Genomic DNA, 26897 nt, shown 5'->3' with positions numbered 1-26897 from the left:
CAACATGAATGCCAGAGAGAGTGTAGGAGAAGCACTCTATTCTGGCTTATTTAGAATTCTAGTTGAGCAGCTTTTAAAACTCCATTTATTTCCTGGGGAAGGATTGAAATTTAAAAAAAAAAATCATTTTGAAAATAAGAAATCTTATATAAAACCCAAGAAATTTATCAAAATGGCATCCTTCAGAAGATTTTTAATATTATTATTAAGTTATTCTAAAATTATAATAGTACTTATTAAAGAAAATTTGGAACATAGAGAAATAGAAAAGCAAAGGACTCTCCCATAATTGGTAGGGAGGTTTTAAAGGAAATACATGTTTTAAACAGCTTCTGTTTTAAAACATATATAAACGCTAACAATCATTTGACCACCCAGGTTTAGGAGGTTTGTTTGCCCTTTTTAAAAATTAATATCAGAAACACAAGAAATGCATATTTTGTCATTTTCCTTAAGTCGTTTGTGCCAGTGTACCTTATAATTGTACTGAAACTAACATATCCTGTAATATATCTGTTAAAGCTCTTAGTTACCTTTTTTAAATACTAGGAGTCATTTTAACACTGTCAGACTCAATACTGTGTTGTGCACTGTCACCCACCACAGTGTAGCCACTACTGTCACCAGAGTAGTTCTTGCTGTGATTGTTTGTTATCAAGTTACTGAATGGATAAAATCCTCAACGTAATTTAACCTGAGTGACCAGGCTTCCTTTTTGTCTTGAATGATGTGGGATGGGCCTCACGTTTGTTTTGTGGTGTGCTTGATTTGCAGTGGATAAACTCACGTACAGTTGTGCTCTTGGACAGCGTGGAGAAGTTGCATGTGATCGACCGGCAGACTCAAGAGGAATTGGAAACAGTGGAGATCTCAGAAGTTCAGTTGGTCTATAACAGCAGCCATTTCAAATCCCTAGCCACCGGAGGAAATGTTAGCCAGGCACTGGTAAGGGCAATCCATTATCTTAGTACTGCTTTGATAAACTTGGTATTTTGTTGTTTATTTTAGAAATAGGAACTGAGGAGTTAGTTAGGTGTTTCTTTAAAAGCTACTAGATTGAAGTGGATATGGGTGTGTTTATGAGTCTTCAGGGATGTGAACTAAAACAGTAATTCCTGTTGTCTTCTATTAAAAAAATGTGACTAATATAATACCAAAGAATTTTAACTTTTATACTAAAATAATAAAATGAAATTGAAAATTTATGAGAAAGAAATTATAAAAGCAGAATATTTTAGGAAGTTTAATATGGTGGCAATAAGCCTGATAGATTTAAGGGCTGAATGACTGGAGACAAATAGCCTGTGAGGCTTTGGAAATATTTGGGTGATTGGTAAAGGCTTTAGCAGATGTGGTGGCTGTGGGAACTAAAAGGTAAAGATGGCTCTGAGAGGAGGAAAGAAGGTTCTTTAGAAACAGGTATATGAAATGTAGGAGTCGAGAGAGAAGGAAGACACAGAAGTATGATCTTAGTGTTAATTTTACTGTATTTTAAGCAACCACAATGATAGCCTTTTGCTAAAGGCAGTTTTACACATGCAGTTTACAGTTAAATTTCTTTGAATTGTGATCTCTTGTTTCCAAAAGCAATAATTTCTAAGCAGGAAATTTAGAGGCTTTCCTGGTTAATTTCTTGGAAGAAAAAAGTAATGATGTTCATATTTAATGAGCATCTACTGTGTGATATGCAGCCATTGGTCACATCTCGCTGAGATATTAGGACTTCAGCGTTTAAAAAATATGTGAAAGGGTCTTCCATCCTCAGAATTTAGAAACCAAGAAAATCCAGACTAAGAAATGGTAATGCAGTAGAGTTCACTAAAGACTAATTATTATCCCACACTTACGTATTTTCTTGTGTTAGAATGGTTATTAAAAATGGTGTTTGACTTTGAACTTGTACTTTTGGCCAAGATGGATTAGTGGGCACTGATTAACTCTCCCATATAGAAGAAAGAAAGAAAGAAAGAAACTTTTCAAGATACTGGCTACCAGGTAGTGAAGGCCAGCAATCTCTGACAAAATGGGAAACAAATGGCATGAGCCCTGTTGTTATCCTAGCTTCTAGCCTAGAGAGAGTTTCTAGGCTGTAGCTCAGGGGTGAGGGACCCACTTGGAGTCCGAAGGACTCTATAAACTGAGACTGTGGAAGACTAAGGTGGGTTGAGTTTACAGGACAGTGTAGGACAGTGTACTGGAGAGGACAGACAGCACCATACCTGTGGTTCCCTTTGGGTGTTCAGCAGACAGTTGATCAACAGATACATATGAGGGAACTCCAAGAACTATGTGATAGGTTTGGAAGGAACTGTATCCAGTGCTCGCACTGGCTTGTTTATACCAGCCAGAATGGAAAGCTTCATGATTTATAGGGCATTGGGTAGAATACTCAGGTTATATCTTGGTTCGGTAGTGGGTAATAATTAGGACCAGAATAAACACTGCTCTGGTCCCTACTACAGATCTTAAAAGCAAGACCAGAAAGAATCAAACTGTTTCCACGTAACTTAACTACCTCACAAAACAAAGCACAAGAATATTTTTTTTGTAATGTTTTATTTATTTATTTTGAGAGGGAGAGTGAGTGTGAGCATGGAGGGGGCAGAGAGAATCCCAAGTAGGCTCTGCTCGGTTGGTGCAGAGACTGACACTGGGCTCCATCTCACAAGCCAAAAGATCGTGATCTGAGCCAAAATCAAGAGTAGGACACTCAACCAACTGAGACACCCAGGTGCCCCCCAAAAGCACAGGAATATCAATAGGAAAACAGAAATGTCCAGAACCCAACAAGATAAAATTCACAGTGTCTGCCATTCAGTCAGAGATTACTAGGCATGTAAAGAAGAAGAGAAACACAATTTAGAGTGAGGAGACAAATCAATCAAAACTGACTTAGACCGGAAACAGATGTTAGAATTAGCAGACAAGGACATAACAGTTATTATAACTATAGCCCATATATCCAAAAAGTTAAGTAGTGACATGAAGGATATTTAGAAAAGTACAAATCTAACTTCTAGAGATAAAAATTACAGTGCTTGAAATGAAAAATGCCCTGGATGAGATTAATGTTAGAGAATAGACCTTATAGGAACATTAGTGAACATGAAGATAGAGCAATAGAATTTATCCAAAATGAAACACAGAAAAAAGAATTAAAAAAAATATTTGTGACCTGTGAGACACATTGAGTAGGCTAACATATGAGCAGTTGGAATCTCTGAAGAAAAGGAGAAGAGGGGCACCTGATTAGCTCAGTCGGTTAAGCATCATATTTCAGCTCAGGTCATGATCTTGTGGTTTGTGGGTTTGAGCCCCATGTTGGGCTCTGTGCTGACAGCTCAGAGCCTGGAGCCTGCTTCAGATTCTGTGTCTCCTTCTGTCTCTGTTCCTCCCCCACTTGTACTCTGTCTCTCTCTGTCTCTCAAAAATAAATAAAAATGTTTAAAAGAAAAAAAGAGGAAGAAAATGGAAGAAGGAATGATCAAAAACTTTCCAAAACTATAAACACAAATTTTCAAGAAGCTCAGCGAACCCTGGACTTCAAGCTGTATTACAAAGCTGTAATCATCAAGACAGTATGGTACTGGCACAAGAACAGACACTCAGATCAATGGAACAGAATAGAGAACCCAGAAATGGACCCACAAACGTATGGTCAACTAATCTTTGACAAAGCAGGAAAGAATATCCAATAGAATAAAGACAGTGTCTCTTCAGCAAGTGGTGCTGGGAAAACTGGATAGCGACATGCAGAAGAATGAACCTGGGCCACTTTCTTACACCACATACAAAAATAAACTCAAAATGGATGAAAGACCTCAATGTAAGACAGGAAGCCATCAAAATCCTAGAGGAGAAAGCAGGCAAAAACCTCTTTGACCTTGGCTGCAGCAACTTCTGACTCAACACCTCTCCGGAGGCAAGGGAAACAAAAGCAAAAATGAACTATTGGGACCTCATCAAAATAAAAAGCTTCTGCACAGTGAAGGAAACAATCAGCAAAACTAAAAGGCAACCGACGGAATGGGAGAAGATATTTGCAAACAGCATATCAGATAAAGGGTTAGTATCCAAAATCTATAAAGAACTTATCAAACTCAACACCCAAAAAACAAATAATCCAGTGAAGAAATGGGCAAAAGACATCAATAGACATACAGATGGCCAACTGACACATGAAAAAATGCTCAACATCACTCATCATCAGGGAAATACAAATCAAAACCACAATGAGATACCACCTTACACCTGTCAGAATGGCTAACATTAACAACTCAGGCAATGACAGATGTTGGTGAGGATGTGGAGAAAGGATCTCTTTTGCATTGTTGGTGGGAATGCAAACTGGTGCAGCCATTCTGGAAAGCACTGTGGAGGTTCCTCAAAAAATTGAAACTAGAACAACCCTACGACCCAGCAATTGCACTACTAGGCATTTATCCACGGGATACAGGTGTGCTGTTTCGAAGGGACACATGCACCCCCCCCCCATGTTTATAGCAACACTGTCAACAATAGCCAAAGTATGGAAAGAGCCCAAATGTACATCGATGGATGAATGGATAAAGAAGATGTGGTATATATATATAATGGAGTATTACTCAGCAATCAAAAAGAATGAAATCTTGCCATTTGCAACTACGTGGATGGAACTGGGGGATATTATGCTAAGCGAAATTAGTCAGAGAAAGACAAATATATGACTTCACTCATATGAGGATTTTAAGATACGAAAACAGATGAACCATAAGGAAGGGAAGCAAAAATATAAAAACTGGGAGGGGGACCAAAACATAAGAGACTCTCAAATATGGAGAACAAACAGAGGGTTGCTGGAGGGGTTGTGGGAGTGGGGGTTGGGCTAAATGGGTAAGGGGCATTAAGGAATCTACTCCTGAAATCATTGTTGCACTATATGCTAACTAACTTAGATGTAAATTAAAAAAATAAAATTAAAAAAAAAGAAGCTCAGCAAACCCAAGCACAAGTAAAATAAAACCGTATATAGATTGTTCAAAATAAGTAGTTAAAGAGAAAAATATTAAAGCAGCTAGAGAAGAAAGGCACATTAAATGCAGAAGAGCAACAGTAAGTATGAAAGCAGATTCCTCATCAGAAACAATTTGAGCAATCTCCAAAGATATATGGATGGTCAATAAGCATAGCCAACATGTTCCGCGTTGTTAATCATTAAGGAAATGCATATCAAAACGCAATGAGATATTCACTTCATACCCACTAGGCCGGCTGTAACTAAAAACATCGACAGTCATAAGTATTGGTGAAGATAAGGAAAAAATGGGACTGTTATATGCTGCTGTTGGGAAATGGTACAGCTGCTGTGGAAGACATTGTGGCAGTTCCTCAAAATGTTAAACATATTCATAAGGATTCATTTGAGCAATTCTCCTAGGTATATACCTAGGAGAAGTGAAAATATGTCCACAGAAACACTTGTTCGCAAATGTTCATGGCAGCATTATTCATAATAGCCAAAAAATGGAAACAGTCCAATGTCCACCACTTGGTAAGTGGATGAATAAAAAGTGACATAGCCATGTAATAGAATACTGTCCCACAATAAAAAGGATGAATTACTGACACGTGCTACAACATTGATGGATGAACCTTTTCAAAAACTATGTTAAGTGAAAGAAGCCATATGGAAAGATTGATTCTGTGAGATGTCCAGAAAAGCCAAGTTGACGGAGATAGATGTAGAGTAGTGGTTACTTGAGAGTGGGAGTGGGAATAAGGATTGACTGGAAATGAATACAAGGGGTCTTTGTGGATTGATGGAAATGTTCTAAAACTGGATTTTAGTGATGGTTGGGCAACTGTAAATGTATTAAAATTATTGAATTTTACATTTAATGAGTGAATTATGTGGTATATAAATTATAATGTAATGTTTATGATAATGTGGAAGTAGTGTGTATGATGAAAATAGTGCATAGCAGGGAGTGGGGCATAGAAGTATATCATTATAAGGATTTACATTATCCATCAAATAGTATGATATTACTTAAATGTAGATAGAGATGAGTTAAAGTTACATGTTGTAAACACTAGAGGAATCGCTGAAAAAAAGATGTGTAACTAAATAAGTTAATAGTAGTGACAAAATGGAATGTTAAAAAATATTAAATTCAGTGAAGCCTAAAAAATAGGAACAGACAATACAAGTAGAAAAAACAGTTAATATGATCATCAATCTAAAGCCAACCATATCAATTACAGCAAGTGGAAATAGTCTAAAGATTTCAATTAAAAGGTAGATTGTCAGACTGGATAAAGAAATTTAAGAACCAAATCTGTGCTGTGGACAAAACGCATTAAGTACGAAGACCTAGATAAATTAAAAGATGATAGAAAAAGACATACCCTGCAAACTCTAATCATAATCACTAGATTTCAGAGTAGGAAATATTGTCTGAGATAAAGAGAAGTTTCAAATTGGTAAAAAGGGGTTACAAGAAGATAAACCATCTTAAAGATTTAAGCACCCAATGTCAGACCTCCAATACATATGAAACAAACACTGACAGAATGGAAAGGAGAAACTTACCACAATTACACAAAACTCCTTTCGGTCATTAATAGAATTGGTAGACAGAAAATCATTAAAGGTGTGGAAGACTTAGACACTATTGATTGACCAATTGACCTAAGTGACATTTACAGAATATTCCACCAAACAAAAGCAAGTTACAAACTTTTTTCAAGAGCACGTGGAGTATGCACCAATATAGGTTATATGATAAGCCATAAAACAAACTTTCATAAATTGTTGAAGGAATCATCAGAGTAAGTCTGGGAAGAACCCAAATATTTGGAATTTAAACCACACTTTTATAAATAACCCATGAGTCAAAGAAGAAATCTCAGAGGAAATTGGAATATATTTTAAACTGCATGAAAATGAAATTACGACATATCAAAATCTGGGGCCTACAGTTAAATCAGTTTTTAAGAGTAACTTATAGCATTAAATACGTATATTAGGAAAGAAGAAAAATCTCAAATTAATGCCCTAAGCTTCTACCTTAATTAAGGAAATAGAGAAATATAACTTAGATTGAAGAAAGAAATAAAAAGGTGAACACCAATCAATTAAATAGAAAATCAACAGACCTTAGAGAAAATCAAAGGAATCAAAAGCTGGTTCTTTAAAAGAGAAATAAAATTGATAAGCCTCTAGTGAGACTAATTAAGGAAAAGGGAAGACACAGTTACCAGTATCAGGAATGGAAGAGGTGTTATCACTGTAGAGAGTATAGATATTAAAAAGATAATGTGCATAATTTTATGCCAATGAATTCAACAACTTTTGGTGAAATGGAAAAATTCTTTGGAATGCACAGATTACCAAAGCTGACTCAAAAGCAATAGAAAGTCTAAGTCACTGTACATCAGTTAAAGAAATGATTGGTTCTCTACAGAGAAGCCCCAGGCCCAGACAGCTTCACTGGAGAAGTCTATCATATTTAAGGAAAAAAAAAAAGACTGTACACAAAAATCTTTAAAAAATGGAGGAAAAGGGAGCATGTAACTCTTTTTATGAGATTAGATTGATGATAAAATCAGACAAAGATACTACAATAGAGAACACTACAGATTAATATCCTCATAAGCATAGAAGCAAAAATACTCAAAATATTAGCAAATGGAAATAAGCAATGTATAATAAGAGTACTAAAATGAGCAAATGGTGTTTATCCAAGGCATGCAAGGGTGCTTAACATTCAAAATCAATATAATTTACCGTACTAGTTGATTGTAAAAGAAAAACCATAATATCATCTCAGAAGTAAGTATTTGACAAAGTTCGATAGCCATTCCTGAGAAAATTCACGGCAAACTGGGAATAGAAGGGAACTTTTTCAACCTGATAATCAAGGGCATCTACAAAATCTTAAAGCTAACATCATACTTAAAGTAGTATTGCCAAAAAAACCCCCCAAAATCAAAGATGCTGATTCTGATCAAGCATCTTCTAGAGAAAATATGGAAGACAGAGGAACATGTTAAAAGATTCCATGTGGATGCAGTTAGCAAAATCCAGATAGTGGGAAACTATGGAATTAAGCGTTCCAGTTTCTTCAACAGTTAACTTCAAGGAAAATAAAGGTTTGAGAGAGATGGAGTCAAACCTATAAATTAAAAGAAAATTAAGGCACCTATCAGCCAGCTCCAACATGTGGCCTTTCATTGGATCTTAGATTTAGTCAAATGAAATGTAGAAAAAGCAAAAACAAAACAACAAAAATCTCAACAACATTTGACATTTATGAGACCATTTGAAATCTAAACACTGGATATTTCATACTAAGGAATGATTGTTAAATTTTTAAAAATATGCTAATGAAGTTGTGGTTATGTTAAAAAGGACTAATTTATGCATATACTGAATTTTTATAAATGAAATACTCAAAAGTCTGAGATTCATCTCAAAATTACACTGTGTATAGGGGAGTCAGTGGGAATATAGGTGAGACAAGATTGGTGATGATACTGGTAATTAATGAAGCTGATTAATGGATGGAGAGTATTCTGTCTACTTTTGGACATGTTTTTAAATTTCATAGCTTAAGTTTAAAAGTTATCCTAGTTATCAGTTATTGGCCATTTGCATATTTTGGGACATTTATAAATGTTAATATATTTAAGTTTCATGGAAACTGCATGGTTTTTCAAAGATGAAAGATGAATATCAGAAGTTTGAAACATGTTTAGGGTCATACCTTAAGTGACCGAGCCAAAATTGGCAATCCAAATTTATCACATGGTAGGTTTCATTTCTCTTTTGCTGGGCTATGCTGACTTCCATATATTATTCTGCTTTGTCTTCCAGTTTCTTCTTGTGTTTTATATTGATGTTTATTTCAAAGAACATAGAGGTGCCATTTTCAAACAGCCCTATTCTTTGTCAGAAGCAGTGAATACCTGTCTTCCAGTAATGGGCAGGTTGCAGCATTTTCCCTTTAGATTTAGAAAGTTGGCTTATTCTTCCCATTTTTGTATTATTCTGAAAAATAAAAAGGCCGTGGGTAGGCAGAGAATTAACTTTTTGCACTTTGTCTTTTCTGCCACTTCACTGACTGGCGCTTGACTGACATTTTTCCCTCACTAATTTGTAGGATAAAACTGTTGATCTAAAATGTCTGTGTAATTGACATTCTTTAAAATGTCAATTCTCTAATACATGTTATTTTTACTTTTTTTTTTTATAGGCTTTGGTTGGAGAGAAGGCTTGTTATCAGTCCATCAGTAGTTACGGTGGTCAGATCTTTTACTTGGGGACAAAAGTAAGCTCTTCCACTCTGACTTGACATCTGTTTGTGCCAGGATAGTTGCGGCTGAAGGGGGTTGCTGGTACAAAGAGCAGTGCATTACAGAGTGCATATTGATCATCAGGAATCTAACACTTTTAGGGTGTGTGTGTGTGTGTGTGTGTGTGTGTGTGTGTGTGTGTGTGTGTGTGTGTGTATTTTATTTTTTTTTAGGGGATTTAGTTTTTAAGTAACCACTGTGCCCAGTGTGGGGCTTGTACTCACAATCCTGAGATCAACAGTTGCATGCTCTAATGACTGAGCCAGCCAGGTGCCCCTTTCAGGGGTATATAGTTGTGATTTTTAGCTAATTTATTTTGTCTTTCAGACATTTTTACTTTCATTTAGGTTCTAGGATGCTTATTTTCTTGATTCAAGGATATACTTTCATAATCTTTACATTTATGGTTTTCAAGACGAGGAAGATAGCTTATCATGTATATTTGTCATATCCTTTAGCTTAGATCAGCTTAGGATATATTAAAATGCATTGAGGTATTTGACTTAAAATAGAATCACCGGAATAGGAGCTTGCTTGTATATCAATTTGTTCCTTGCTTTTTTTTTTTAACTTAGAGAAATATTCATTATTAAAATTCAAAATATTACAGGGATTTGGGGCATTCTTTGTTTCTTGCCAGTGGAATTAATTCCTTGGACTGCAGACTTAACTTTAAATATTTGTTTGATTTACTCTTTAATGTGGGCCCTTGAAAACCCTTTAGTAAATACTTCTAATTGTACTATGAAATATTTTTACCTAAAGAGATGTAAAATGAGATGCAGGACTGGGACAAATGTGTCTCCCAAACTAAGCTGTTAAAGATGATCATTTTAATTATTGTTTCTTTATTTTCTAGTCTGTTTATGTGATGATGCTGAGAAGCTGGAGAGAGGTGAGTTCAAAGTAATTTTATATGCTAGAGCTGTTGAATTGATTAGCATCTTAACATTGTGTTTTGACTTTGCAGGAAAAGATTATTTGGATTTGTGCTTTTTAATTTCAGAAGTATACATCAAATCTTTATAACTATTAGGTACTTGATTTGCTAATACTGACTATAAATTAGGATTAGATTTAGCTACAAAAGTCAGGAAATTTAAAATAACAGTGGCTTCAATAAGATTTCTGTCTAATGTAAAAACAATCTGGAGGTAGTAGGTAGTCTGTGGCTAGTGTGGCAGCTCAGTGGTCTTTAGTATACTGTCCTATTCCACCATTCTTGTGTGTGGATTCTAGTCTCAAAGTCATTTAATGTTCCATTGTGGCTGCTGGAGCTCCAGCTGTTAAGTCCACATTCCAGGAAGGAGGAAGGGGAAGAGAAGGGCTGGCGCCTGCCTTTTAAGGTTATCCCCAAGAAAGGCCAAACTTTTCCACTTATTTATCATTGGCTAGAACTTAGTCACATGGCCCCAAGTGGCTACAAGGGAGTCTTAGAAGTGTCCTTTTGCTGGTATATTGCTGTCTCAGGTAAACTTGGGATTTGTTACTAAGGAGGAGGGAATGGAGGCACCTCGGTGACTCAGTCCGTTGAGTGTCTGTCTGACTTCGGCTCAGGTCATGATCTCACGACTCCTGAGTTCGAGCCCCACTCCAGGCTCTGTGCTGACAGCTCAGAACCTGGAGCTCACTTCTGATTCTGTCTCTCCTCCCACCCCCGCCCCTTCCCACTCACGCTCTATCTCTCTTTCTCCTTCCAAAATAAATAAAAACATTAAAAAAATTTTAAAAACAAGGGAGGAGGGTGTGAATGGATGTTGTGGTAAACAACTAACCTTTTCTGTTACAGTGACATTCCAGCTATTTCCTCTTTTCATATTTAGGCCTTGTAGCTACCTGTATTAGCCCATACAATCACTGTACTATGTAGTGCTTTAAGAAATTGTTTTCATAGAAATAAGATAGTCACATGATTATTGGAATAATTTTAGCTGTTAAGCAATAACGTCTGAAAAGGTATTAGGTAGAATAGGAATTCTACCTAGTAGTTGGTCAGACAAAGGGGTTTAGCTTCTCTCATTTACTCATTTTAGAGAGTGGATCATCTTCTGAAACAAGATTGTCTTACAGAAGCCTTGGCTCTTGCATGGTCTTTCCATGAAGGAAAAGCAAAAGCAGTAGTGGGTAAGTTGACAGAATACCAGTGTAGTAGACATTGTTTTTCTGGAGTAGAGAAAATGAATACTGATCACTCATAGGACATTTTTTAGCATAGCGTTCAAATATTTTCTAAACAAGATGTCATCAAACCTTACAGACTTCCAGTGAAAAAGGTTAATGACAAATACAGGACATAGAATTTTAAATGTTGATTTTAAAGTTCTTTAATTTCATAAGGAGAATTTATAGTTGGAATAAAAAGAAAGTACGTTGATAGGTTATCTGATCCAATAGATGTGAGATACTCTTACTATGGCATATTAGCCAATACTTTGATATCTAAGGATTGTTATAATTATGCCTTTTGTTAGCACATTATGGATTTTGTTTTTATGCTGAATTTTGCTTCTCTGCAGGATTATCAGGGGATGCCAGTAAGCGAAAGGCTGTTGTTGCAGATCGGGTGAGTATTTTAATAGGGGCTTTACTAGGGTACAGTACAGATTTGCCTTTGGTATCAGCTAATAATTTTCGGGCATGATTAGGTAAATGGCTACAGTCAAGGAGAGAGTGTGTAAAAAAACAAGTGTATAATTCCCTGGTGTCATCTTGAATTCTTTTAAACTTTCTTCTTATCACCTTTCTTTTTTTCCCTTGCTCACTCCCTTATGACGATGATAAAATTGTAAAACAAAACAAAACAAAAAAAAAAGAGCCAAAGGACAGCAGAAAGGAGGATGGAAAAACTCAGGGATCTGGATTATTTATGAGTGTGATTATATATAGCCCATAGAAAGTTGACAATTGTTAGTTTTTATGAACAGATAAGTAATTATGAGAAATACTACACATGCAAGTGTTTGTGTTGCCTGAGGTAACAGAGATGGCTGATTTTATTATTATTAATTAGCATTAATATGATTAATGCCAATATTTAATATTGACTTTGTTTTCCTAATCTAGACCTGGTTGAATTTAAATTCATTTATTATAGTCATTCTTCTCTGTTTTTATTGTGCAAGTGCATTGGTAAAAATTACATTCCAAAATAAGTGTAAGCATATAGAAAACATGAATAGAAATTGGTCACTCTTCAGACTCATGAATGATTAATTGTCTCAGTGTTAGCTAAAATACTTTAGGAATTTATGTTCTGTCTGTGTTCTCGAGGCAAAGACCTACAGCAGAGCTTTCTGAAGACCTTAACTTTGATTTTTCATTTCCTGAGCAACAGAGGTACTACTGAGTCTAGAACCTGGAGATTAGCAAATCAGTACTAGCCCTGAGGCTGCAAGAAATTAGTCTGAGGTTAAAAATATTGGGAAATAAAGCCACTGAATTTTTTTTTTTTTCAATATATGAAATTTATTGTCAAATGAATGCAAATTGGTGCAGCCACTCTGGAAAACAGTGTGGAGGTTCCTCAAAAAATTAAAAATAGACCTACCCTATGACCCAGCAATAGCACTGCTAGGAATTTACCCAAGGGATACGGGAGTACTGATGCATAGGGGCACTTGTACCCCAATGTTTATAGCAGCACTCTCAACAATAACTAAATTATGGAAAGAGACTAAATGTCCATCAACTGATGAACGGATAAAGAAATTGTGGTTTATATACACAATGGAGTACTACATGGCAATGAGAAAGAATAAAATATGGCCCTTGGTAGCAACATGGATGGAACTGGAGAGTGTGATGCTAAGTGAAATAAGCCATACAGAGAAAGACAGATACCATATGTGTTCACTCTTATGTGGATTCTGAGAAACTTAACAGAAACCCATGGGGGAGGGGAAGGAAAAAAAAAAAAAAAGAGGTTAGAGTGGGAGAGAGCCAAAGCATAAGAGACTCTTAAAAACTGCCACTGAATTTTTAAAATTATATATATATGTATAAAACATGTAAATATACATTTATACATATATATTTTATATATATATATATTTTTTTTTTTTTTTAAATTTTAAGTTATATCTTTGGGGTGCCTGGGTGGTTCAGTCGGTTGGGTGTCCGACTTCAGCTCAGGTCATGATCTCACAGTCCGTGAGTTCGAGCCCTGCGTCAGGCTCTGTGCTGACAGCTCAGAGCCTGGAGCCTGCTTCAGATTCTGTGTCTCCCTCTCTCTCTGCCCCTCCCCTGCTCGTGCTCTGTCTCTATCTATTTCAAAAATAAATAAAAACATTAAAAAAATTTTTTTACAAAGTTATATCTTTAATAAAACTCAATTCTGTATTATTTAGGAGGACCTACATATATTAAGTATTGAAAAATTTTAGAGATATATTTTGATTTTCTATACAAGGCTGTTTTCCTTACAGATGGTAGAAATCCTATTCCACTATGCAGATCGAGCTCTGAAAAAGTGTCCAGACCAGGGAAAAATCCAAGTGATGGAGCAGCATTTTCAGGTACACCTTTGCATGTGCTTCTAATAGACATTGCTATGAATAGGTCTAATACTGCTCTTTTATATTACTTGAGAATAGGGCTTTCATGTTTTGGTTAAACATTTGCAGCATTCAAAACTTTATTGCAGGGCTTTTGGAGCATTCTAATGAAATTTTGAAGTAATAGGTAACATGGGGATAGATGGTAAAATGTGGAGTGTTGATGCTTAGGTCTAGTGCCTTATGGATGGCAAGGATGTGTACATGAGGGTATATACCTCATATATACCTATAGGTATATACCTATGAACTGACACCTCCCAGTGGCTGACACCTGGCTGATGACTAACATTTATGTTAACTAGGCTAGTTGGAGAAGAGGTGTACCACCAAGGTTTAAATTTAGTTCTCCTAGGAGCACCTGTGATTCAACAACAGCTTGGTTACCTAAAAAAAAAAAAAAACCAAAAAAAAACCACAAAAAGATCTCTAAAACATGCAGGTGAAAGATCTTTAGTTTCTGCTGGAACTCACTGAAAATGGAAGTCAAGGAACGGTTTAAAGACATGTACAATTTTTGTTATGTGAGTTTTACTGTTTGTAGTGATCACCAGTTATATTTATTGCAAATTTCTGTTTGTCCTTCTCCATTTTTTAGAGTTCCCTCGCCTCTCCCTTCCCTGCCTTCACTTGCAACAATTATTGGAGGGTCTAATACAGGAGTCAGTGAACATTTTCTAAGAAGGGCCATGATGGGCAAATTTAGGCTTTGTGGGGAGCATATGGTCTGTGTCATATGTTCCTCTTTGTTTTCTTTCTTTCTTCTTTCTTTTAAACAACGCTTAAAAAATGTAAAAACCATTCTTAGCTATGAGCCATTCAGAAACAGGCTGTGGGCGGGACTTGGCCCATGGGCCAAAGTGTGCACCTCGTGGTCTTACACGTATTAGGCACTGGACATACAGTGTGTAAATAGACATGGTCCTCGCTGTCTTAAAGTTTGCACTCCAGTCAAGGTTATTTTTCTTGTTTACATTAATGGAAACATTTAAAAGACATCTAAGGGTTTTGAAGTTCTAAAGAGCAGGCACAGCTTATCTATTTACATATCTATTTACTTGATGCTAGTAACTTTGGAAGACAAGGCTAGAGATGGAAGGTATGAGAGAAGGATTTGGTTTCCTGAGCTGTACTCTTTAATGTCATAGTAGTGGGCTTCTGGCAGGGTAACTCTTATTACTATTTGACTGCAAGCTCATTACATTTATCAATAAAATAGAGAAATGAGCCCCTATAAAATTACGGAAAAAGGTAACTTAAGAGGAAGGCGTACGGCAGAAAGAAAGCACATGGGGACAGTACTGTTTGGCAGCAATATCTTGTATATAAATTTTGTATACCATTGCAGCGTAAATAGAATACAGTATTTTAACAAGGGGATGTCTATTACCTTGAAGTGATGAGATGGTACTTATGAAAGAACTCTGGCTATTGAAAGGTACACCTTGTTGAAAAAAAAAGAAAAAACCATAGGGAACACTGGGAGGGCCTAATGAGGGGTGTGTGTATGTGTGATACAGAAACCACAGTGCTGGGGAAGGATATGGCAGAGAGCTATAAAAGAAAGGAAAAAAAGTGATGTTCTGGTGGAGCAATATGAAAGAATCTTGGCATGACAGGGACTATAGATGATTGTTTCTTTTTTTTTTTTTTTTAATTTCAAGAGCATGAGTGAGGGAGGGGCAGAGAGAGAGAATCCCAAGCAGGCTCTGTGCTTTCTGCACAGAGCCCAACACGAGGGTTGATCTCACAAACCATGAGATCATGACCTGAGCTGAAATCAAGAGGCGGATGCTTAAACCACTGAGCCACCCAGGCGCCCCTATAGATGATTGCTTCTAATGCAGTTTATAAAATTTACAGAGAAACAAACTGTAGTAGTAATGTGTTGTTCAACTTCTAGATATATGTTGGAAGTTTCATTCTGCTAAAAGAATATCTCCTACAAATTTTTGATTTATTAATGATTTAGTCTCATAGAAGCTGAAGGAAACAATGGTGAACCATTATTCTGGATTTACTTTTTACCAGTAATTGGGGGAATAGAGTAGATAGACTCCTAAGGGAAAAAAATACCACTTTATTTTAAAGATTGTAATAATGTTGCAAAATAAGCTCAGCTTGAATCCTGTGAGAAAGTACATGTTTCAGAAGAAAACTATGGGCACAGTCTCATGGTTATAGGCCTCAAAATACAAATGGATTCACAAAGAACAGGAAATTCTTAAATTTTGACATAATAACCACAAAAATTCAAAGAGAATGGAAATGGGGACGAGTGTTGAGAGAAGTGTCTGTCTACAAAGCACAGAACAGCTACAAAAGATGGAGAGAGGCAGATAATCAAAGATCTATGTAAAAAGCAGCATGAACCTGTAAGACTGTCAGAAAGGAAAATAGTACCTGGATTGTGCCTACTAACATGCTAAGGGTTACAAAATAAGGGATTGTGACCAAGATTCACTGAGTATATTCTACATGCCAAGCACTGTGTAAAGTTTTTTGTATTTAATTTTTATTTAATTCTCACAACAACCCCATGGAGATAGATACTGTTTTTAATCCCAATGCATAGATGAGGAAAGTTAGGTTGGGAGAAATTAGGTGATTTTCCAAGGTAACATTGCTGGTAAGTGTTGGGGTCGGTACTCCAATCCAGGCCTTTGACTTCAAAGCCCAGCTCTTACCTAACTAGTGTTCTGTATGGTTATTTTCAGAACAAGTGCAAGGAAAAGATCGGTGAGAAAGGGGTGATGTTAACAGATGATCAAGGATGAGAATGACAGCAGACATCTAAGCCATTTAATGCTTACTGTGTGGCAGGCACTGTTAATAATGCTTTACATATATTAACTCATTTAATTCTTTCATAACTGTGTAAGATGAGTCCTGTTATTATTCATATGTATAGATGAGACTGAGGCACAGAGAGGTTACAGGTTACACAGTTCATAAATGATAGAACTGGGATTAGAATTCAGGAAGTTGGGCTTCAGGGTCCACATCTGGATTGCTATACTGTACTGAAGAAGAGCACTTCTTATTTTGCTCCCATTTTCATAAGCAAAGAGAATGGTCTTTAAAGTGGAAAAATCTAGTTAAAAATATATTAAAAAGCTGAAGCCCAGCATATGTGATATATAGTTAGTTGCATAATGATTGTTTAAAACTCAAAACTCAGTAGAATTATAACCCAGGATACTGTTTGAACAGTCTGTGTCACTATTCATAATTTTTAAGTAACTTTGGATCGGTTTTTTTTAAATAAAGCATATTCAATTAAGCATGGATGCCTCAGCAGAGGAGACACAATTTATTTCACTCAGGAGGACAATTTTCTTCTGAAAAAGATGATCTTCAGTCCATTAGGATGAGTGAAATCCATGTATAGTTGGCTATGAATCTGCCATTTTAAGTGTTTGATCTTAATTAGTTAATCATGAAATAATTAAATAAGTTGGCTCTTAGAGTTTTTTTTAAAGGAAGAGTGGACTTAAGAAATTATACACCGATAGTTCCAGTGTGGTGTATGAATGTTTTCTGTGAGCTTGCTTGAAATTGACCACGTTAAACTCATAAATTGCCGTTTTGAAAGGAATTTGAGGACAGCATATCCATGGAATGCCTATTACATAATGTCTTGGTTTCATTAAAGCGTTTGTCTGAATTTTCCATTATCCTAATGGCTGAAATAGATTGATGAGTAGTAAATAGATAAGTAAATAGTAAGTAGATTTGTAGCTAGATAAACATCCCTACCCAAAGAGTATTCTTTGGTGGCTTGGTATTAATTACATGTTAGGGCTCTTTCCTGTGCAATTTTTTTTAAAGTTTTTTTTTAACGTTTATTTATTTTTGAGATAGAGAGAGACAGAGCATGAACAGGGGAGGGGCAGAGAGAGAGGGAGACACAGAATCTGAAACAGGCTCCAGGCTCTGGGCTGTCAGCACAGAGCCTGACGTGGGGCTCGAACTCACGGACTGTGAGATCATGAACTGAACCGAAGTTGGACGCTTAACCAACCGAGCCACCCAGGCGCCCCCTTGTGCAATTTTTTATAATTGATTTGGGGTGACGATTTAGTGAGTGACTTGTCAAATATAGGTGGGTGGCACCAGGAGTCTGAGTTCAAAATGATCTTGACAAAATGGAACCAAATTGTCATGAGATAAAATTCAACAAGGATGAACATCAAGACTGCATTAGATCCAGATAATTTAAGTACATGAATACTGGTTTGGGAAGATCTAGCTGGATAAGATTTCAGTTGACCACAAACAGCATGAGTTAATAGTGTGTTAAGGCCCAAGATAAAGGTAAGGAATAGTTCCATTGGGCTATTGGTTGGAAATAAAAGCTCTGAGGTATTTATGGACTACTGACAGATTAAACTACATCCACAACCAGGATGGTGGGAGATTTAAAAATGACTGAAAAAAATATAGTGGGGTTGTTTAATCTGAGGAGTAAGTCAGTGGAAACATGTCTGCCTTCAGTTGATGACGGGCTGTGAAATAGGGGTTTACTGTATTGCAGCAAAAGGAGGGCTAGTATAAGTGGGTGGAAATCAGGATGTGTATTTCAGTCTAAAATTACCCAGGGATAATGTAAAAATGCTCTTGGATTTATGTGCCTCCTACTGTTGAATTTATTGAAATGGAGGAAGACCAGCTGACTAAAGACTTTCTTTGCCAGGCAGGAAGAGCTGATATTCTGTATCAGTGTGAAGAAATGATTGTTGGAAACAGATGACCTCTAATCTAGTGAGTTGAAATTTCTAGTACAACTGGTTTCTATTTCAGTCAAAATACTGAGAATTTATATTTTACCAGCAGGTGGCACTCATGCTTGCTGCCTCAATTTTAATTTTTACCTTTGATGAAGAGCCTCACCTTTTCCTTAGAGTCAGGATATATAATACCATTCAATATTTTTGCTTTTCTCCAAAGATCAATCAATATTTTGTCCTTTCTTAACTATAGAAAGTAATTTTTGGATCGCATAGTAACTTTTTGATAGGCTGTGGCTTTTATTTATCTGAGAAAAGATTTGAACCTTTAACTATATTTGTATAGTAACTAGTTGGATTAAAAGGAATTAGAGCCACCACTGTTTTCCCAGCATCTGGTTTAGTGCCCTTCAATTTGAGAAATATTTCTTGACAGATTTTTTTTTTTTTAAATATGTGTTTGTATTGTATATAGTGCTTGTCTTGGGCATATGTAGTTTTTTTGGTTTGTTTTTAAGTAGTCTCCATGCCCATCATGGGGCTTGAACTCATGACCCTGAGGTCAAGTGTCCCATACTCTACCAGTTGAGCCAGCCAGGTGCCCCTTGGGCATATGTTTAAATCTAACTCTGGAAGGTTTGAACTGAGAATAGAACTTAGTACAATCACACAGATGTTCATAATCATGACAAATATTATTATGTGCTGTGTGCCTGGCAAGTATCTTATTTAATCTTCATAATATACTTGAGGAGTAGTTATTATTTATCTCCATTTTACAAATGTTTGCATGTGTACACAGACACACAGAGGGTTGAATAACTTGCCTTATGTCATACAACCAATAAACAGAATCAAAGTAGGCACCCAGGCTGTCTGGCACAAGGCGCTTTGAGCCTACAGTCTGCTTAGGTTTCATGCACATTTCATTCTTTGATACTCTCAGACCAATATGTTGTTAACTGGCTCACTTTGAAGCAGAGAGGACTAAGTAATATATAAATTTTAGGAAGATATTGAAATGTATAAAAAAATACATAATTCATTTTAGTATGATCACGGTAATCGTATTTGAATGATTGTGGACCATTTTATTCTTCATCTTATTGGTCCTCCATAGCATTCAACAGTTAATGACTTCTTGAAACTGTCCTGTTGTCTTTTCTCCTATCAGAATTCTCTACTAACTGTTCTAAACTCAGAAGCTGGTCAGTTAACTATGGAAGCAGTTTCATGTATTTTGGAATATTTTATCTTATTATAGTCCTGTTTGTTTATGTAATAGGTAGAGGTATAAATAAACATGGAGAATTTTAATAATATAAATCAAGCTAAAATAATTTGAAAAATAATACAATTTTAAAAGCTCTTAAAAGTAAAGCCTTACATTAATTGTTCTCACACTCTCCTTTCTGCTTCATTTCCACCTCCATGAGCTGCAGATCATTCAAGGCCATTGTTATAGCAGCTGTTGCCATACGTTTTTGTATTAGGAGTTCATGCCAAATAGTGGACAGACTCTAAAAGCTAAATACAGAATGAAGCAATAGGAGCCTTCTTTGTCTAATTCATGTTTCCCTGAGATGAAGTGAATAATAAGTATTGGTGTCTAGTACATCACCTTATTCCTGAGGCTTGATTAGAATGTTGGTTCTGGGGAGTCAGGTCTTTCCTAGATTATTTTTTTGTCATACCTGTGAGGAAAAAAAAGGAAAAGTACAAATATACACATACACATACAGAGAAATACCCATATCTACATAGCTACTCATGGTGTCTGTGTACTAATACAGGAATACAGCTGCCTAGTTTTGATAGCCCACAGAGAAAGATCTATTGATCTGTGTATAGGAATGTTTATGTACTTTGGTGTGTGTGTGTATGTGTGTGCATACATATACGTATATATACACATATACGTATATGTATACATATATATGAATATGTATGTATTCATTGTAGGGTTTGTTAAAATTTTGAATCATTTTCAAATAATGCAGTGTTCATTGCCTGATTGACTTCTAGAATATAAATTATGAGAATTAATGCTGTTGTTCCAAAAAGCAAAGGAATGTGTCTGCTCATTTCTTCTCACATCACCCTTATGAAAGAGGGAAAGCCAGAGATTATATCTTCAGTTGGCAGATGGTAAGATAGTCACAGTGCAGTAAAATGATCTATTCACTCATTCAAACAATTGACAGGCTTAAATTTAGATTTTCTGTCAGTTCAGTGTTTTATTCACATATCTATATTGCCTTCTTTAATTTTAAATATATACAAATATCTAACAAGAGAAGCAGTTCACCTAGGCCAGTTGATAGGACTGTGCATTGAAGAAGAGATTAGAGAAATAATTGCTTTTTCTTTTTTTGATTTTAATTTTGGAGACCAAAAATATAGACTTTTTTTTTTTAGAGGCATTCTGCAAGTTTTTGAGACTAAGAGGAATATTCTTAAAGCAGGTATTGGCTCACTGTGTTTGCACTGAAAGACTTCAGGCACATAGCCATAAGCAGCGCATAGCACAACCTGTACTTAATGGCAGAAGGATCAGAAGTTTGCATGTAGGCCCTTGATCTCTCAATATCCTGTGGAGAGGCATGTGTCTCTCCAGACCAGGTCTGGCTGGATGGTCTGAAGGTTTTGCTTCAAGAGAGGGACCTGTCCTTTTCCGTTCTCCTTTCTTTTAGGGCTCTTGTGAGAGCAGCCTTCTAAATGGGTTAAGTGGGGTGATCATCTTGGGCAGCAACTGCTTAAGGTGATTGTAGACTAGTCCTGGAATGTCCTCTGCCCAGTTTTGCCTACAGATCCTGTGCAAAGTTGAGTCTGTGCTTAGTCCTTGCAGTTGGGAGGTAGAGATCTAACTGGTCCCACCTAACTTATTTTCAGGTGTCTAGGAGATTGCCACCAGGGATAATACACTGGACAACCTGCCTTGTCTCTCCATAATTAGATTCTGGAAAGGAAGGTTTAATATATGGAAATAGATTTGGCTTTAAGTAGTATTTTATCTTGTTTATAGTTACAAATGTTCAAAATTGATAAGGACCTGGTTTCTTTAGGAAGCTAGATTGAAAGCATTGCCTTGAGTGATTTAGCTCTATTTAAATGAGTTGAGAACAGCTAGGGGCAGGCATGAGAACTCTGTGTATCCTCTTTCTTTTTTCTTTTAATTAGTTTTGTTTGTTTTGGGATAATTGTAGATTTACATTCAATTGTAAGAAATACAAAGAGATCCCAAGTACCTTCAACTCAGTTTTCTCCAGCGGGAACATCTTGTAAAACTGTATTACAACTGTATAACCAGGATTTTGACCAATACAGTGAAGATACAGAACATTTCCATCACCACAAGGATCCCTCATTTTGCCCTTTTATAGCCACACCTTCTTTCCTCCCATCCTTATCCCCTCTTTAGGCCCTGCCAACCATTAATTATTCCCATTTCTATGATTTTGTCATTTCAGGAATGTCATGTAAATGGAGTTATATAGTATGTAGGCTTTTGGGATCGGCCTTTTTTTTTTTTTTTTTTTTTTTAAACTCAGCATAATTCCCTGATGATTCATCTAGGTTGTTGCATTTGTCAGTAGTTTGCTGCTTTTTATTTCTGAGTTGTATTCCCTTCCTAATCTTCATTTAGAACCACATCACACAGTACTGTAATTTTACTTCAACCATAAAACCTAAGAAAACTTAAGACAAGGAAAGCCTATTAACTTTTACCCTTTATTTTTGCTTATCATCTTCTTTCAATGTTCCAGGGTGTCTATTCTTTTGTTTCCTTTCTGATTAGAAAACTTTCATTATCCATTCTTTGGGGGTAGTTTTGCTGGCAGTAGAGTCTTTTCATCATAGAATGTCTTGATTGCCCCTTCATTCTTCAAGGATATTCCAATGAATTTAGTACTCTAGGTTGACAGTTACTTACTTTCAGCACTTGAAAAATACGGCTCTGCCACTTGCCTTGGCCTCCATGGTTTCTGATGAGAAATGCAGTCATTCAAATTGTTTTTCCCTATAGGTAATGTGTCATTTCTTTCCTGCCACTTTGAAGATTTCTGGGGTTTTTTTGGTCTTTAGTTTTCAGAAGTTTGAAAATGTATTTGGTGTGGATTCCTTTACATTTGTAATATTTGCATAAATCTGTGTGTTTACGTCTTCTGCCAAATTTGGGGTATTTTTGGCCATTATGTCTTTGAGGACTTTTTGAGTTCTACCTTCTATCTTTTCTCCTGAGACTCTTATGATACATTAGGTCTTTTGTTCTAGCCCCACAAGTCCCTGAGTGTCCCATTTTTTTTTTCAGCCTGTTTTCTCCTTCAGATTGGAAATTTCTGTTGTTTGTTCCTTTCTTCCTGTTCATTCATTTTTTTTTTTCCCTCTGAACCATCTATTCTGTTGTTGAGTCCTTAGAGTTTTTTAAACATTCAGTTACTGTATTTTTCAGTTCTAAAATTTTCATTTGGTTATTCTTTATATCTTTTTCTATTTCTGTGATGAAACTTTGTATATTTTCATTTGTTTCAAGATTTCAGTTACTTATTGAGACAACTTTATCATGGCTGTTTTAAAAATCATTGTTAGATCATTCTGACATCTCTGTCATTTTAGTGTTGGCATCTATTGATTACTGCTTTTTAATTCAGTTTGAGATCTTTTTGGTTCTTGGTATGATTTATGATTTCCTTTTGAAATCTAGACATTGTGGATGTCCAGATCTTACTGTGAGACTCCAAATCTTATTTAAACTTTCTGTTTTAGCTGCTTTCTTCTGGTACTGCTCTGATAAGGGAAGGGGTCCTACCTTCTTACTGTTAGGTGGGGGCAAAAGTATAGGTTCCCCTCTCAACCCCCATTAATACCTGATAGAGGGTGCTCATCCTCACTGCTGGACAGAGATGGGGGTTCCTGCCCCTTACTAGGCCTTCTCTGGTACTTCACTGACTAGTTAGGGATAGGAATGTCTCAGTACTGCTCCCCATGTGGCCTCCATCGACACATGGTGAGAGTAGCTTCACTACTGTTCGATTGGGCATTGCTAAAAATTCTAATTATTTTGTAAGTCTCCTCTGACACCACTCCATTGGGCCTCATTACATGAATTCTACTAGCACTCTCCATGTGGGAGGAGTAGGGGTTTGTTACTGCACTCTTAGAACTGAAAGTCCCGACTTTCATAGACTTCTCTGATAACACCCTGCTCAGCAGAGGGAGGACTGGGATACCTTGTTATGTGCTGTGGAGAGTAGAAATCTAGGTTTTCCACACAGCTTTGGCTGGCATGGGTGAGTGTATTAGTCAAGGTTTTCCAGAGAGACAGAACCATTAGGGGGTATAGACGTGTCTCCCCCTTCCCTCTCTCTTTCTCTCTTTATGTGTATATAGAACCACATCACACAGTATTACAATTTTTGCTTCAACCATAAAACATAACTATAAATATATAAATAAAGAGATTATAAGGAGCTAGCTCACTGGATTTGGGAGGCTGAGAAGTCCCAGTATCTTTATTTGGCAAGTTGGAGCCCTGGGAGAGCTAATGTGTAGTTCCAGTCCAACTCTGAAGGCCTCAGAACCAGGAGAGCCAGTGATATAGTTCCAGCTTGAAAGCTGGCAGGCTTGAGACCCAAGAAGAACAGATGTTTCCTTCTGCATTAGGGAGGGCAATCTGCTTTACTGAATCTGACTCATATGTTAATCTCATTTAAAAACATGACACATCAGACACAGCAGAATAATGTTTGACCAAATATTTAGGCACCTTGTGGTCCAGCCAACTTGATACATAAAATTACGCATCACAGTGGGTGTGGGGGCACAGTTTTTTTCTGTGGTGTTTGACCAGAATAGAGCAGATACTGTTACAAGGGGTTTTTGTGTTTTTTTTTCCCGCTAGATTCTTTCTTTTCTGGTTTTTTGGCTAGAGAGAGTAGCTTTTGTTGAGCCTTTTTCTATATGTGTGCCTGGGCATTTCCACCTTGCCAGTCTTCTTCACTTCCAAGTCTGGGATACATGGTAAAAAGGAACCGGGAAGCTCACCACTGTGTTGTTCCTCAGGTCCTGAGATCCCTGGTAGGTCCGCCATCTTCTTCCACCTTTCAGTCTTAGGTTTGTGTTGTATATATTGTCCAGGGATTTTAGGTATATTAGTAGGAGAGATAGGGAAAAATATGTCTGGTCCACCTCCCTAGAAGTGGGAGTCTCCCATGTGTACACTTTTCAAGGCATTGCAAAGTTCGTTGGATGAAGAAAGAGAAGGGAGTGAACAGAAATTTGGAATTGGAGAGAGTTTAGACCAAGAGAACTAAGAAGTGCTGCAGGGAATGGAAGTTGGCGAGAGGCATATAGTAGAGACTTGCAAAGAAGTAATTAAAGTCTACACATGTATTCTGAGACTCTATACCACTTGTAAAACTGCCCCAATTCTTAAATTTTTAATCTTCTCTGCTTAAAACCCCTTCAGTGGTTTTCCATTATGTTAGAATAGAGTCCAGAATCTTGCACATGCCCCTTCGCATCTACTGCCAGCCTTCTCTTTCCATGCTCTGGTCGTACTGTCTCTCCCAATCCCCAAGGTTCTCTGCTGTTTCCTATGTCTGGACTCCTGCAAGTTACTATTCCCTCTCACTGGATGGCGCGTTCATCCCCGTAGTTGGCTTGGTCACTGCTGTCTGTCAGGTATTCACTTAAACATCCCATTCCAAGGAAGGCAGACTTAGGTTAGTTAGGCCTCCTTCCTAACATTCCCCTGGCATTTTGTATTTCCCTTCTCATAACTTTCATCATCCTTCGTTGTTACTTTTTAAAAATCTTTGTACCAGACTATAATATATGTCTGTTTGGTTAAATCTGTATCATTAACACCTAGCAATGGCCCTGGTCTATAGTAGATGCTTTATATAAATACAGTTTACATAAATATGACTTATACATATTTGTGTGTGTCCTCTAAATGTTCTAGCCAGTTATTTCTGTAGTGTTGAGGTCGACTATACATAGGTGTATTACCTGTGTCATTCAGTTTTTTGTATTAGTTATATATTTGTATAATTTAAAAATCAGAAAGTATAGGGTGCCTGGGTGGCTCAGTCAGTTAAGTGTCTGACTCTTGACCTCACCTCAGGTCATGATCCCACAGTTCATGAGATCGAACCCCACATCAGGCTCTGCACTGACAGTGCGGAGCCTGCTTGGGGCTCTCTCTCTGCCCCTCCCCTACTCACTCTTTCTTTTCTGGCTCAAAATAAATATTTAAAAATTTTTTTTAAATTGCAAAGTATAAAAACGTATACAATGAAAAGTCTGCCACCTTGATGCCATCTGCCCAGATTCCACCTGCCTCTCACCATTGTTACTAACTTTTATGTAGATTTCCAGATTTTCTTTACGTAAATACAAGCAAATGTACACAGTTGTAACCACCCACACATTCATATTTTTTTCCTTCTTTAACACAAATTTTTTCCTTGTGATTTTGTTTGGTTTTCTACTTAATATATCTTGGAAATCTTTTTATATTGGTTCACAAAGAATGTCTTTTTTTTCCATTTTGGTAGTTGCATAATATTTTTTTTTTTGACGCTAATGGTATTTTTTTTTTTTTTACTTCTGTTTCAGCTTGTTTCTAGTATATAGAAATGCAAGCGATTTTAGTACATTGATCTTCCATCTTGCAACCTTGCTAAACTTGTTTATTCTAATATTTTTTTTGTATATTCCACCAGATTTTCTACAGAGATAATCATGTTGTCCACAAATAAAGACAGGATTATTTATTATTTTCCAATCTGGCAGTCTTTTATTTCTCTTTCTTGCCTTATTACACTGGCTCCAGTATTACCTCCAGTATTAATGTTGAATAGAAATTTTGAAAATTGACATCTTTGTCTTGTTCCCGGTGTTAGTGGGAAAGCATCAGTCTTTGATTTATAAATATGATGATAGCTGTAGTTTTTCAAAGATGCTCATTATCAGGTTGAGGAATTTCTATTTTTAATATCCTAAGAAATGTAAATGTTGTTGGCTTTTGTCAAATTGTTTTTCTTTGTAGAGATGATCATATAGTTTTTCTTTTTATTTGTTAATATGGTGAATAATATTGATTGGTTTTTGAAACCAACCTGGCATACCTGGGAGAAAGTCATGTGGTTATGATGTATAACCATTTTTTTATAAGGACATTTATGTTCACTCTTATGTATTACCCAAAGGATACAAAAATATTTCGAAGGGGCACACGCACCCCATATTTATAGCAGCATTATCAACAATA

The 26897-nt window shown here is 36.4% G+C and overlaps 1 protein-coding gene across 8 annotated transcripts in view; it reads left to right on the top strand.

Moving 5' to 3' along the window:
- The window catches only part of VPS8 (VPS8 subunit of CORVET complex), a 251146-nt gene that overhangs the window by 49667 nt on the left and 174582 nt on the right, over positions 1 to 26897 (top strand). For all 8 annotated transcript variants that reach the window (XM_042902959.1, XM_042902965.1, XM_042902958.1 and 5 more), the window contains 6 exons: positions 775 to 945; positions 9237 to 9311; positions 10196 to 10231; positions 11370 to 11460; positions 11853 to 11899; positions 13761 to 13850. In XM_042902959.1, the coding sequence (XP_042758893.1) occupies positions 775 to 945; positions 9237 to 9311; positions 10196 to 10231; positions 11370 to 11460; positions 11853 to 11899; positions 13761 to 13850 (510 nt within the window). The remainder of the gene's footprint in view (positions 1 to 774; positions 946 to 9236; positions 9312 to 10195; positions 10232 to 11369; positions 11461 to 11852; positions 11900 to 13760; positions 13851 to 26897) is intronic.

The sequence above is a fragment of the Panthera leo genome, chromosome C2 (genome assembly GCF_018350215.1).
Source record: "Panthera leo isolate Ple1 chromosome C2, P.leo_Ple1_pat1.1, whole genome shotgun sequence".
Classification (NCBI taxonomy): domain Eukaryota; kingdom Metazoa; phylum Chordata; class Mammalia; order Carnivora; family Felidae; genus Panthera; species Panthera leo.
This window is presented reverse-complemented; position numbering and strand designations above follow the sequence as displayed.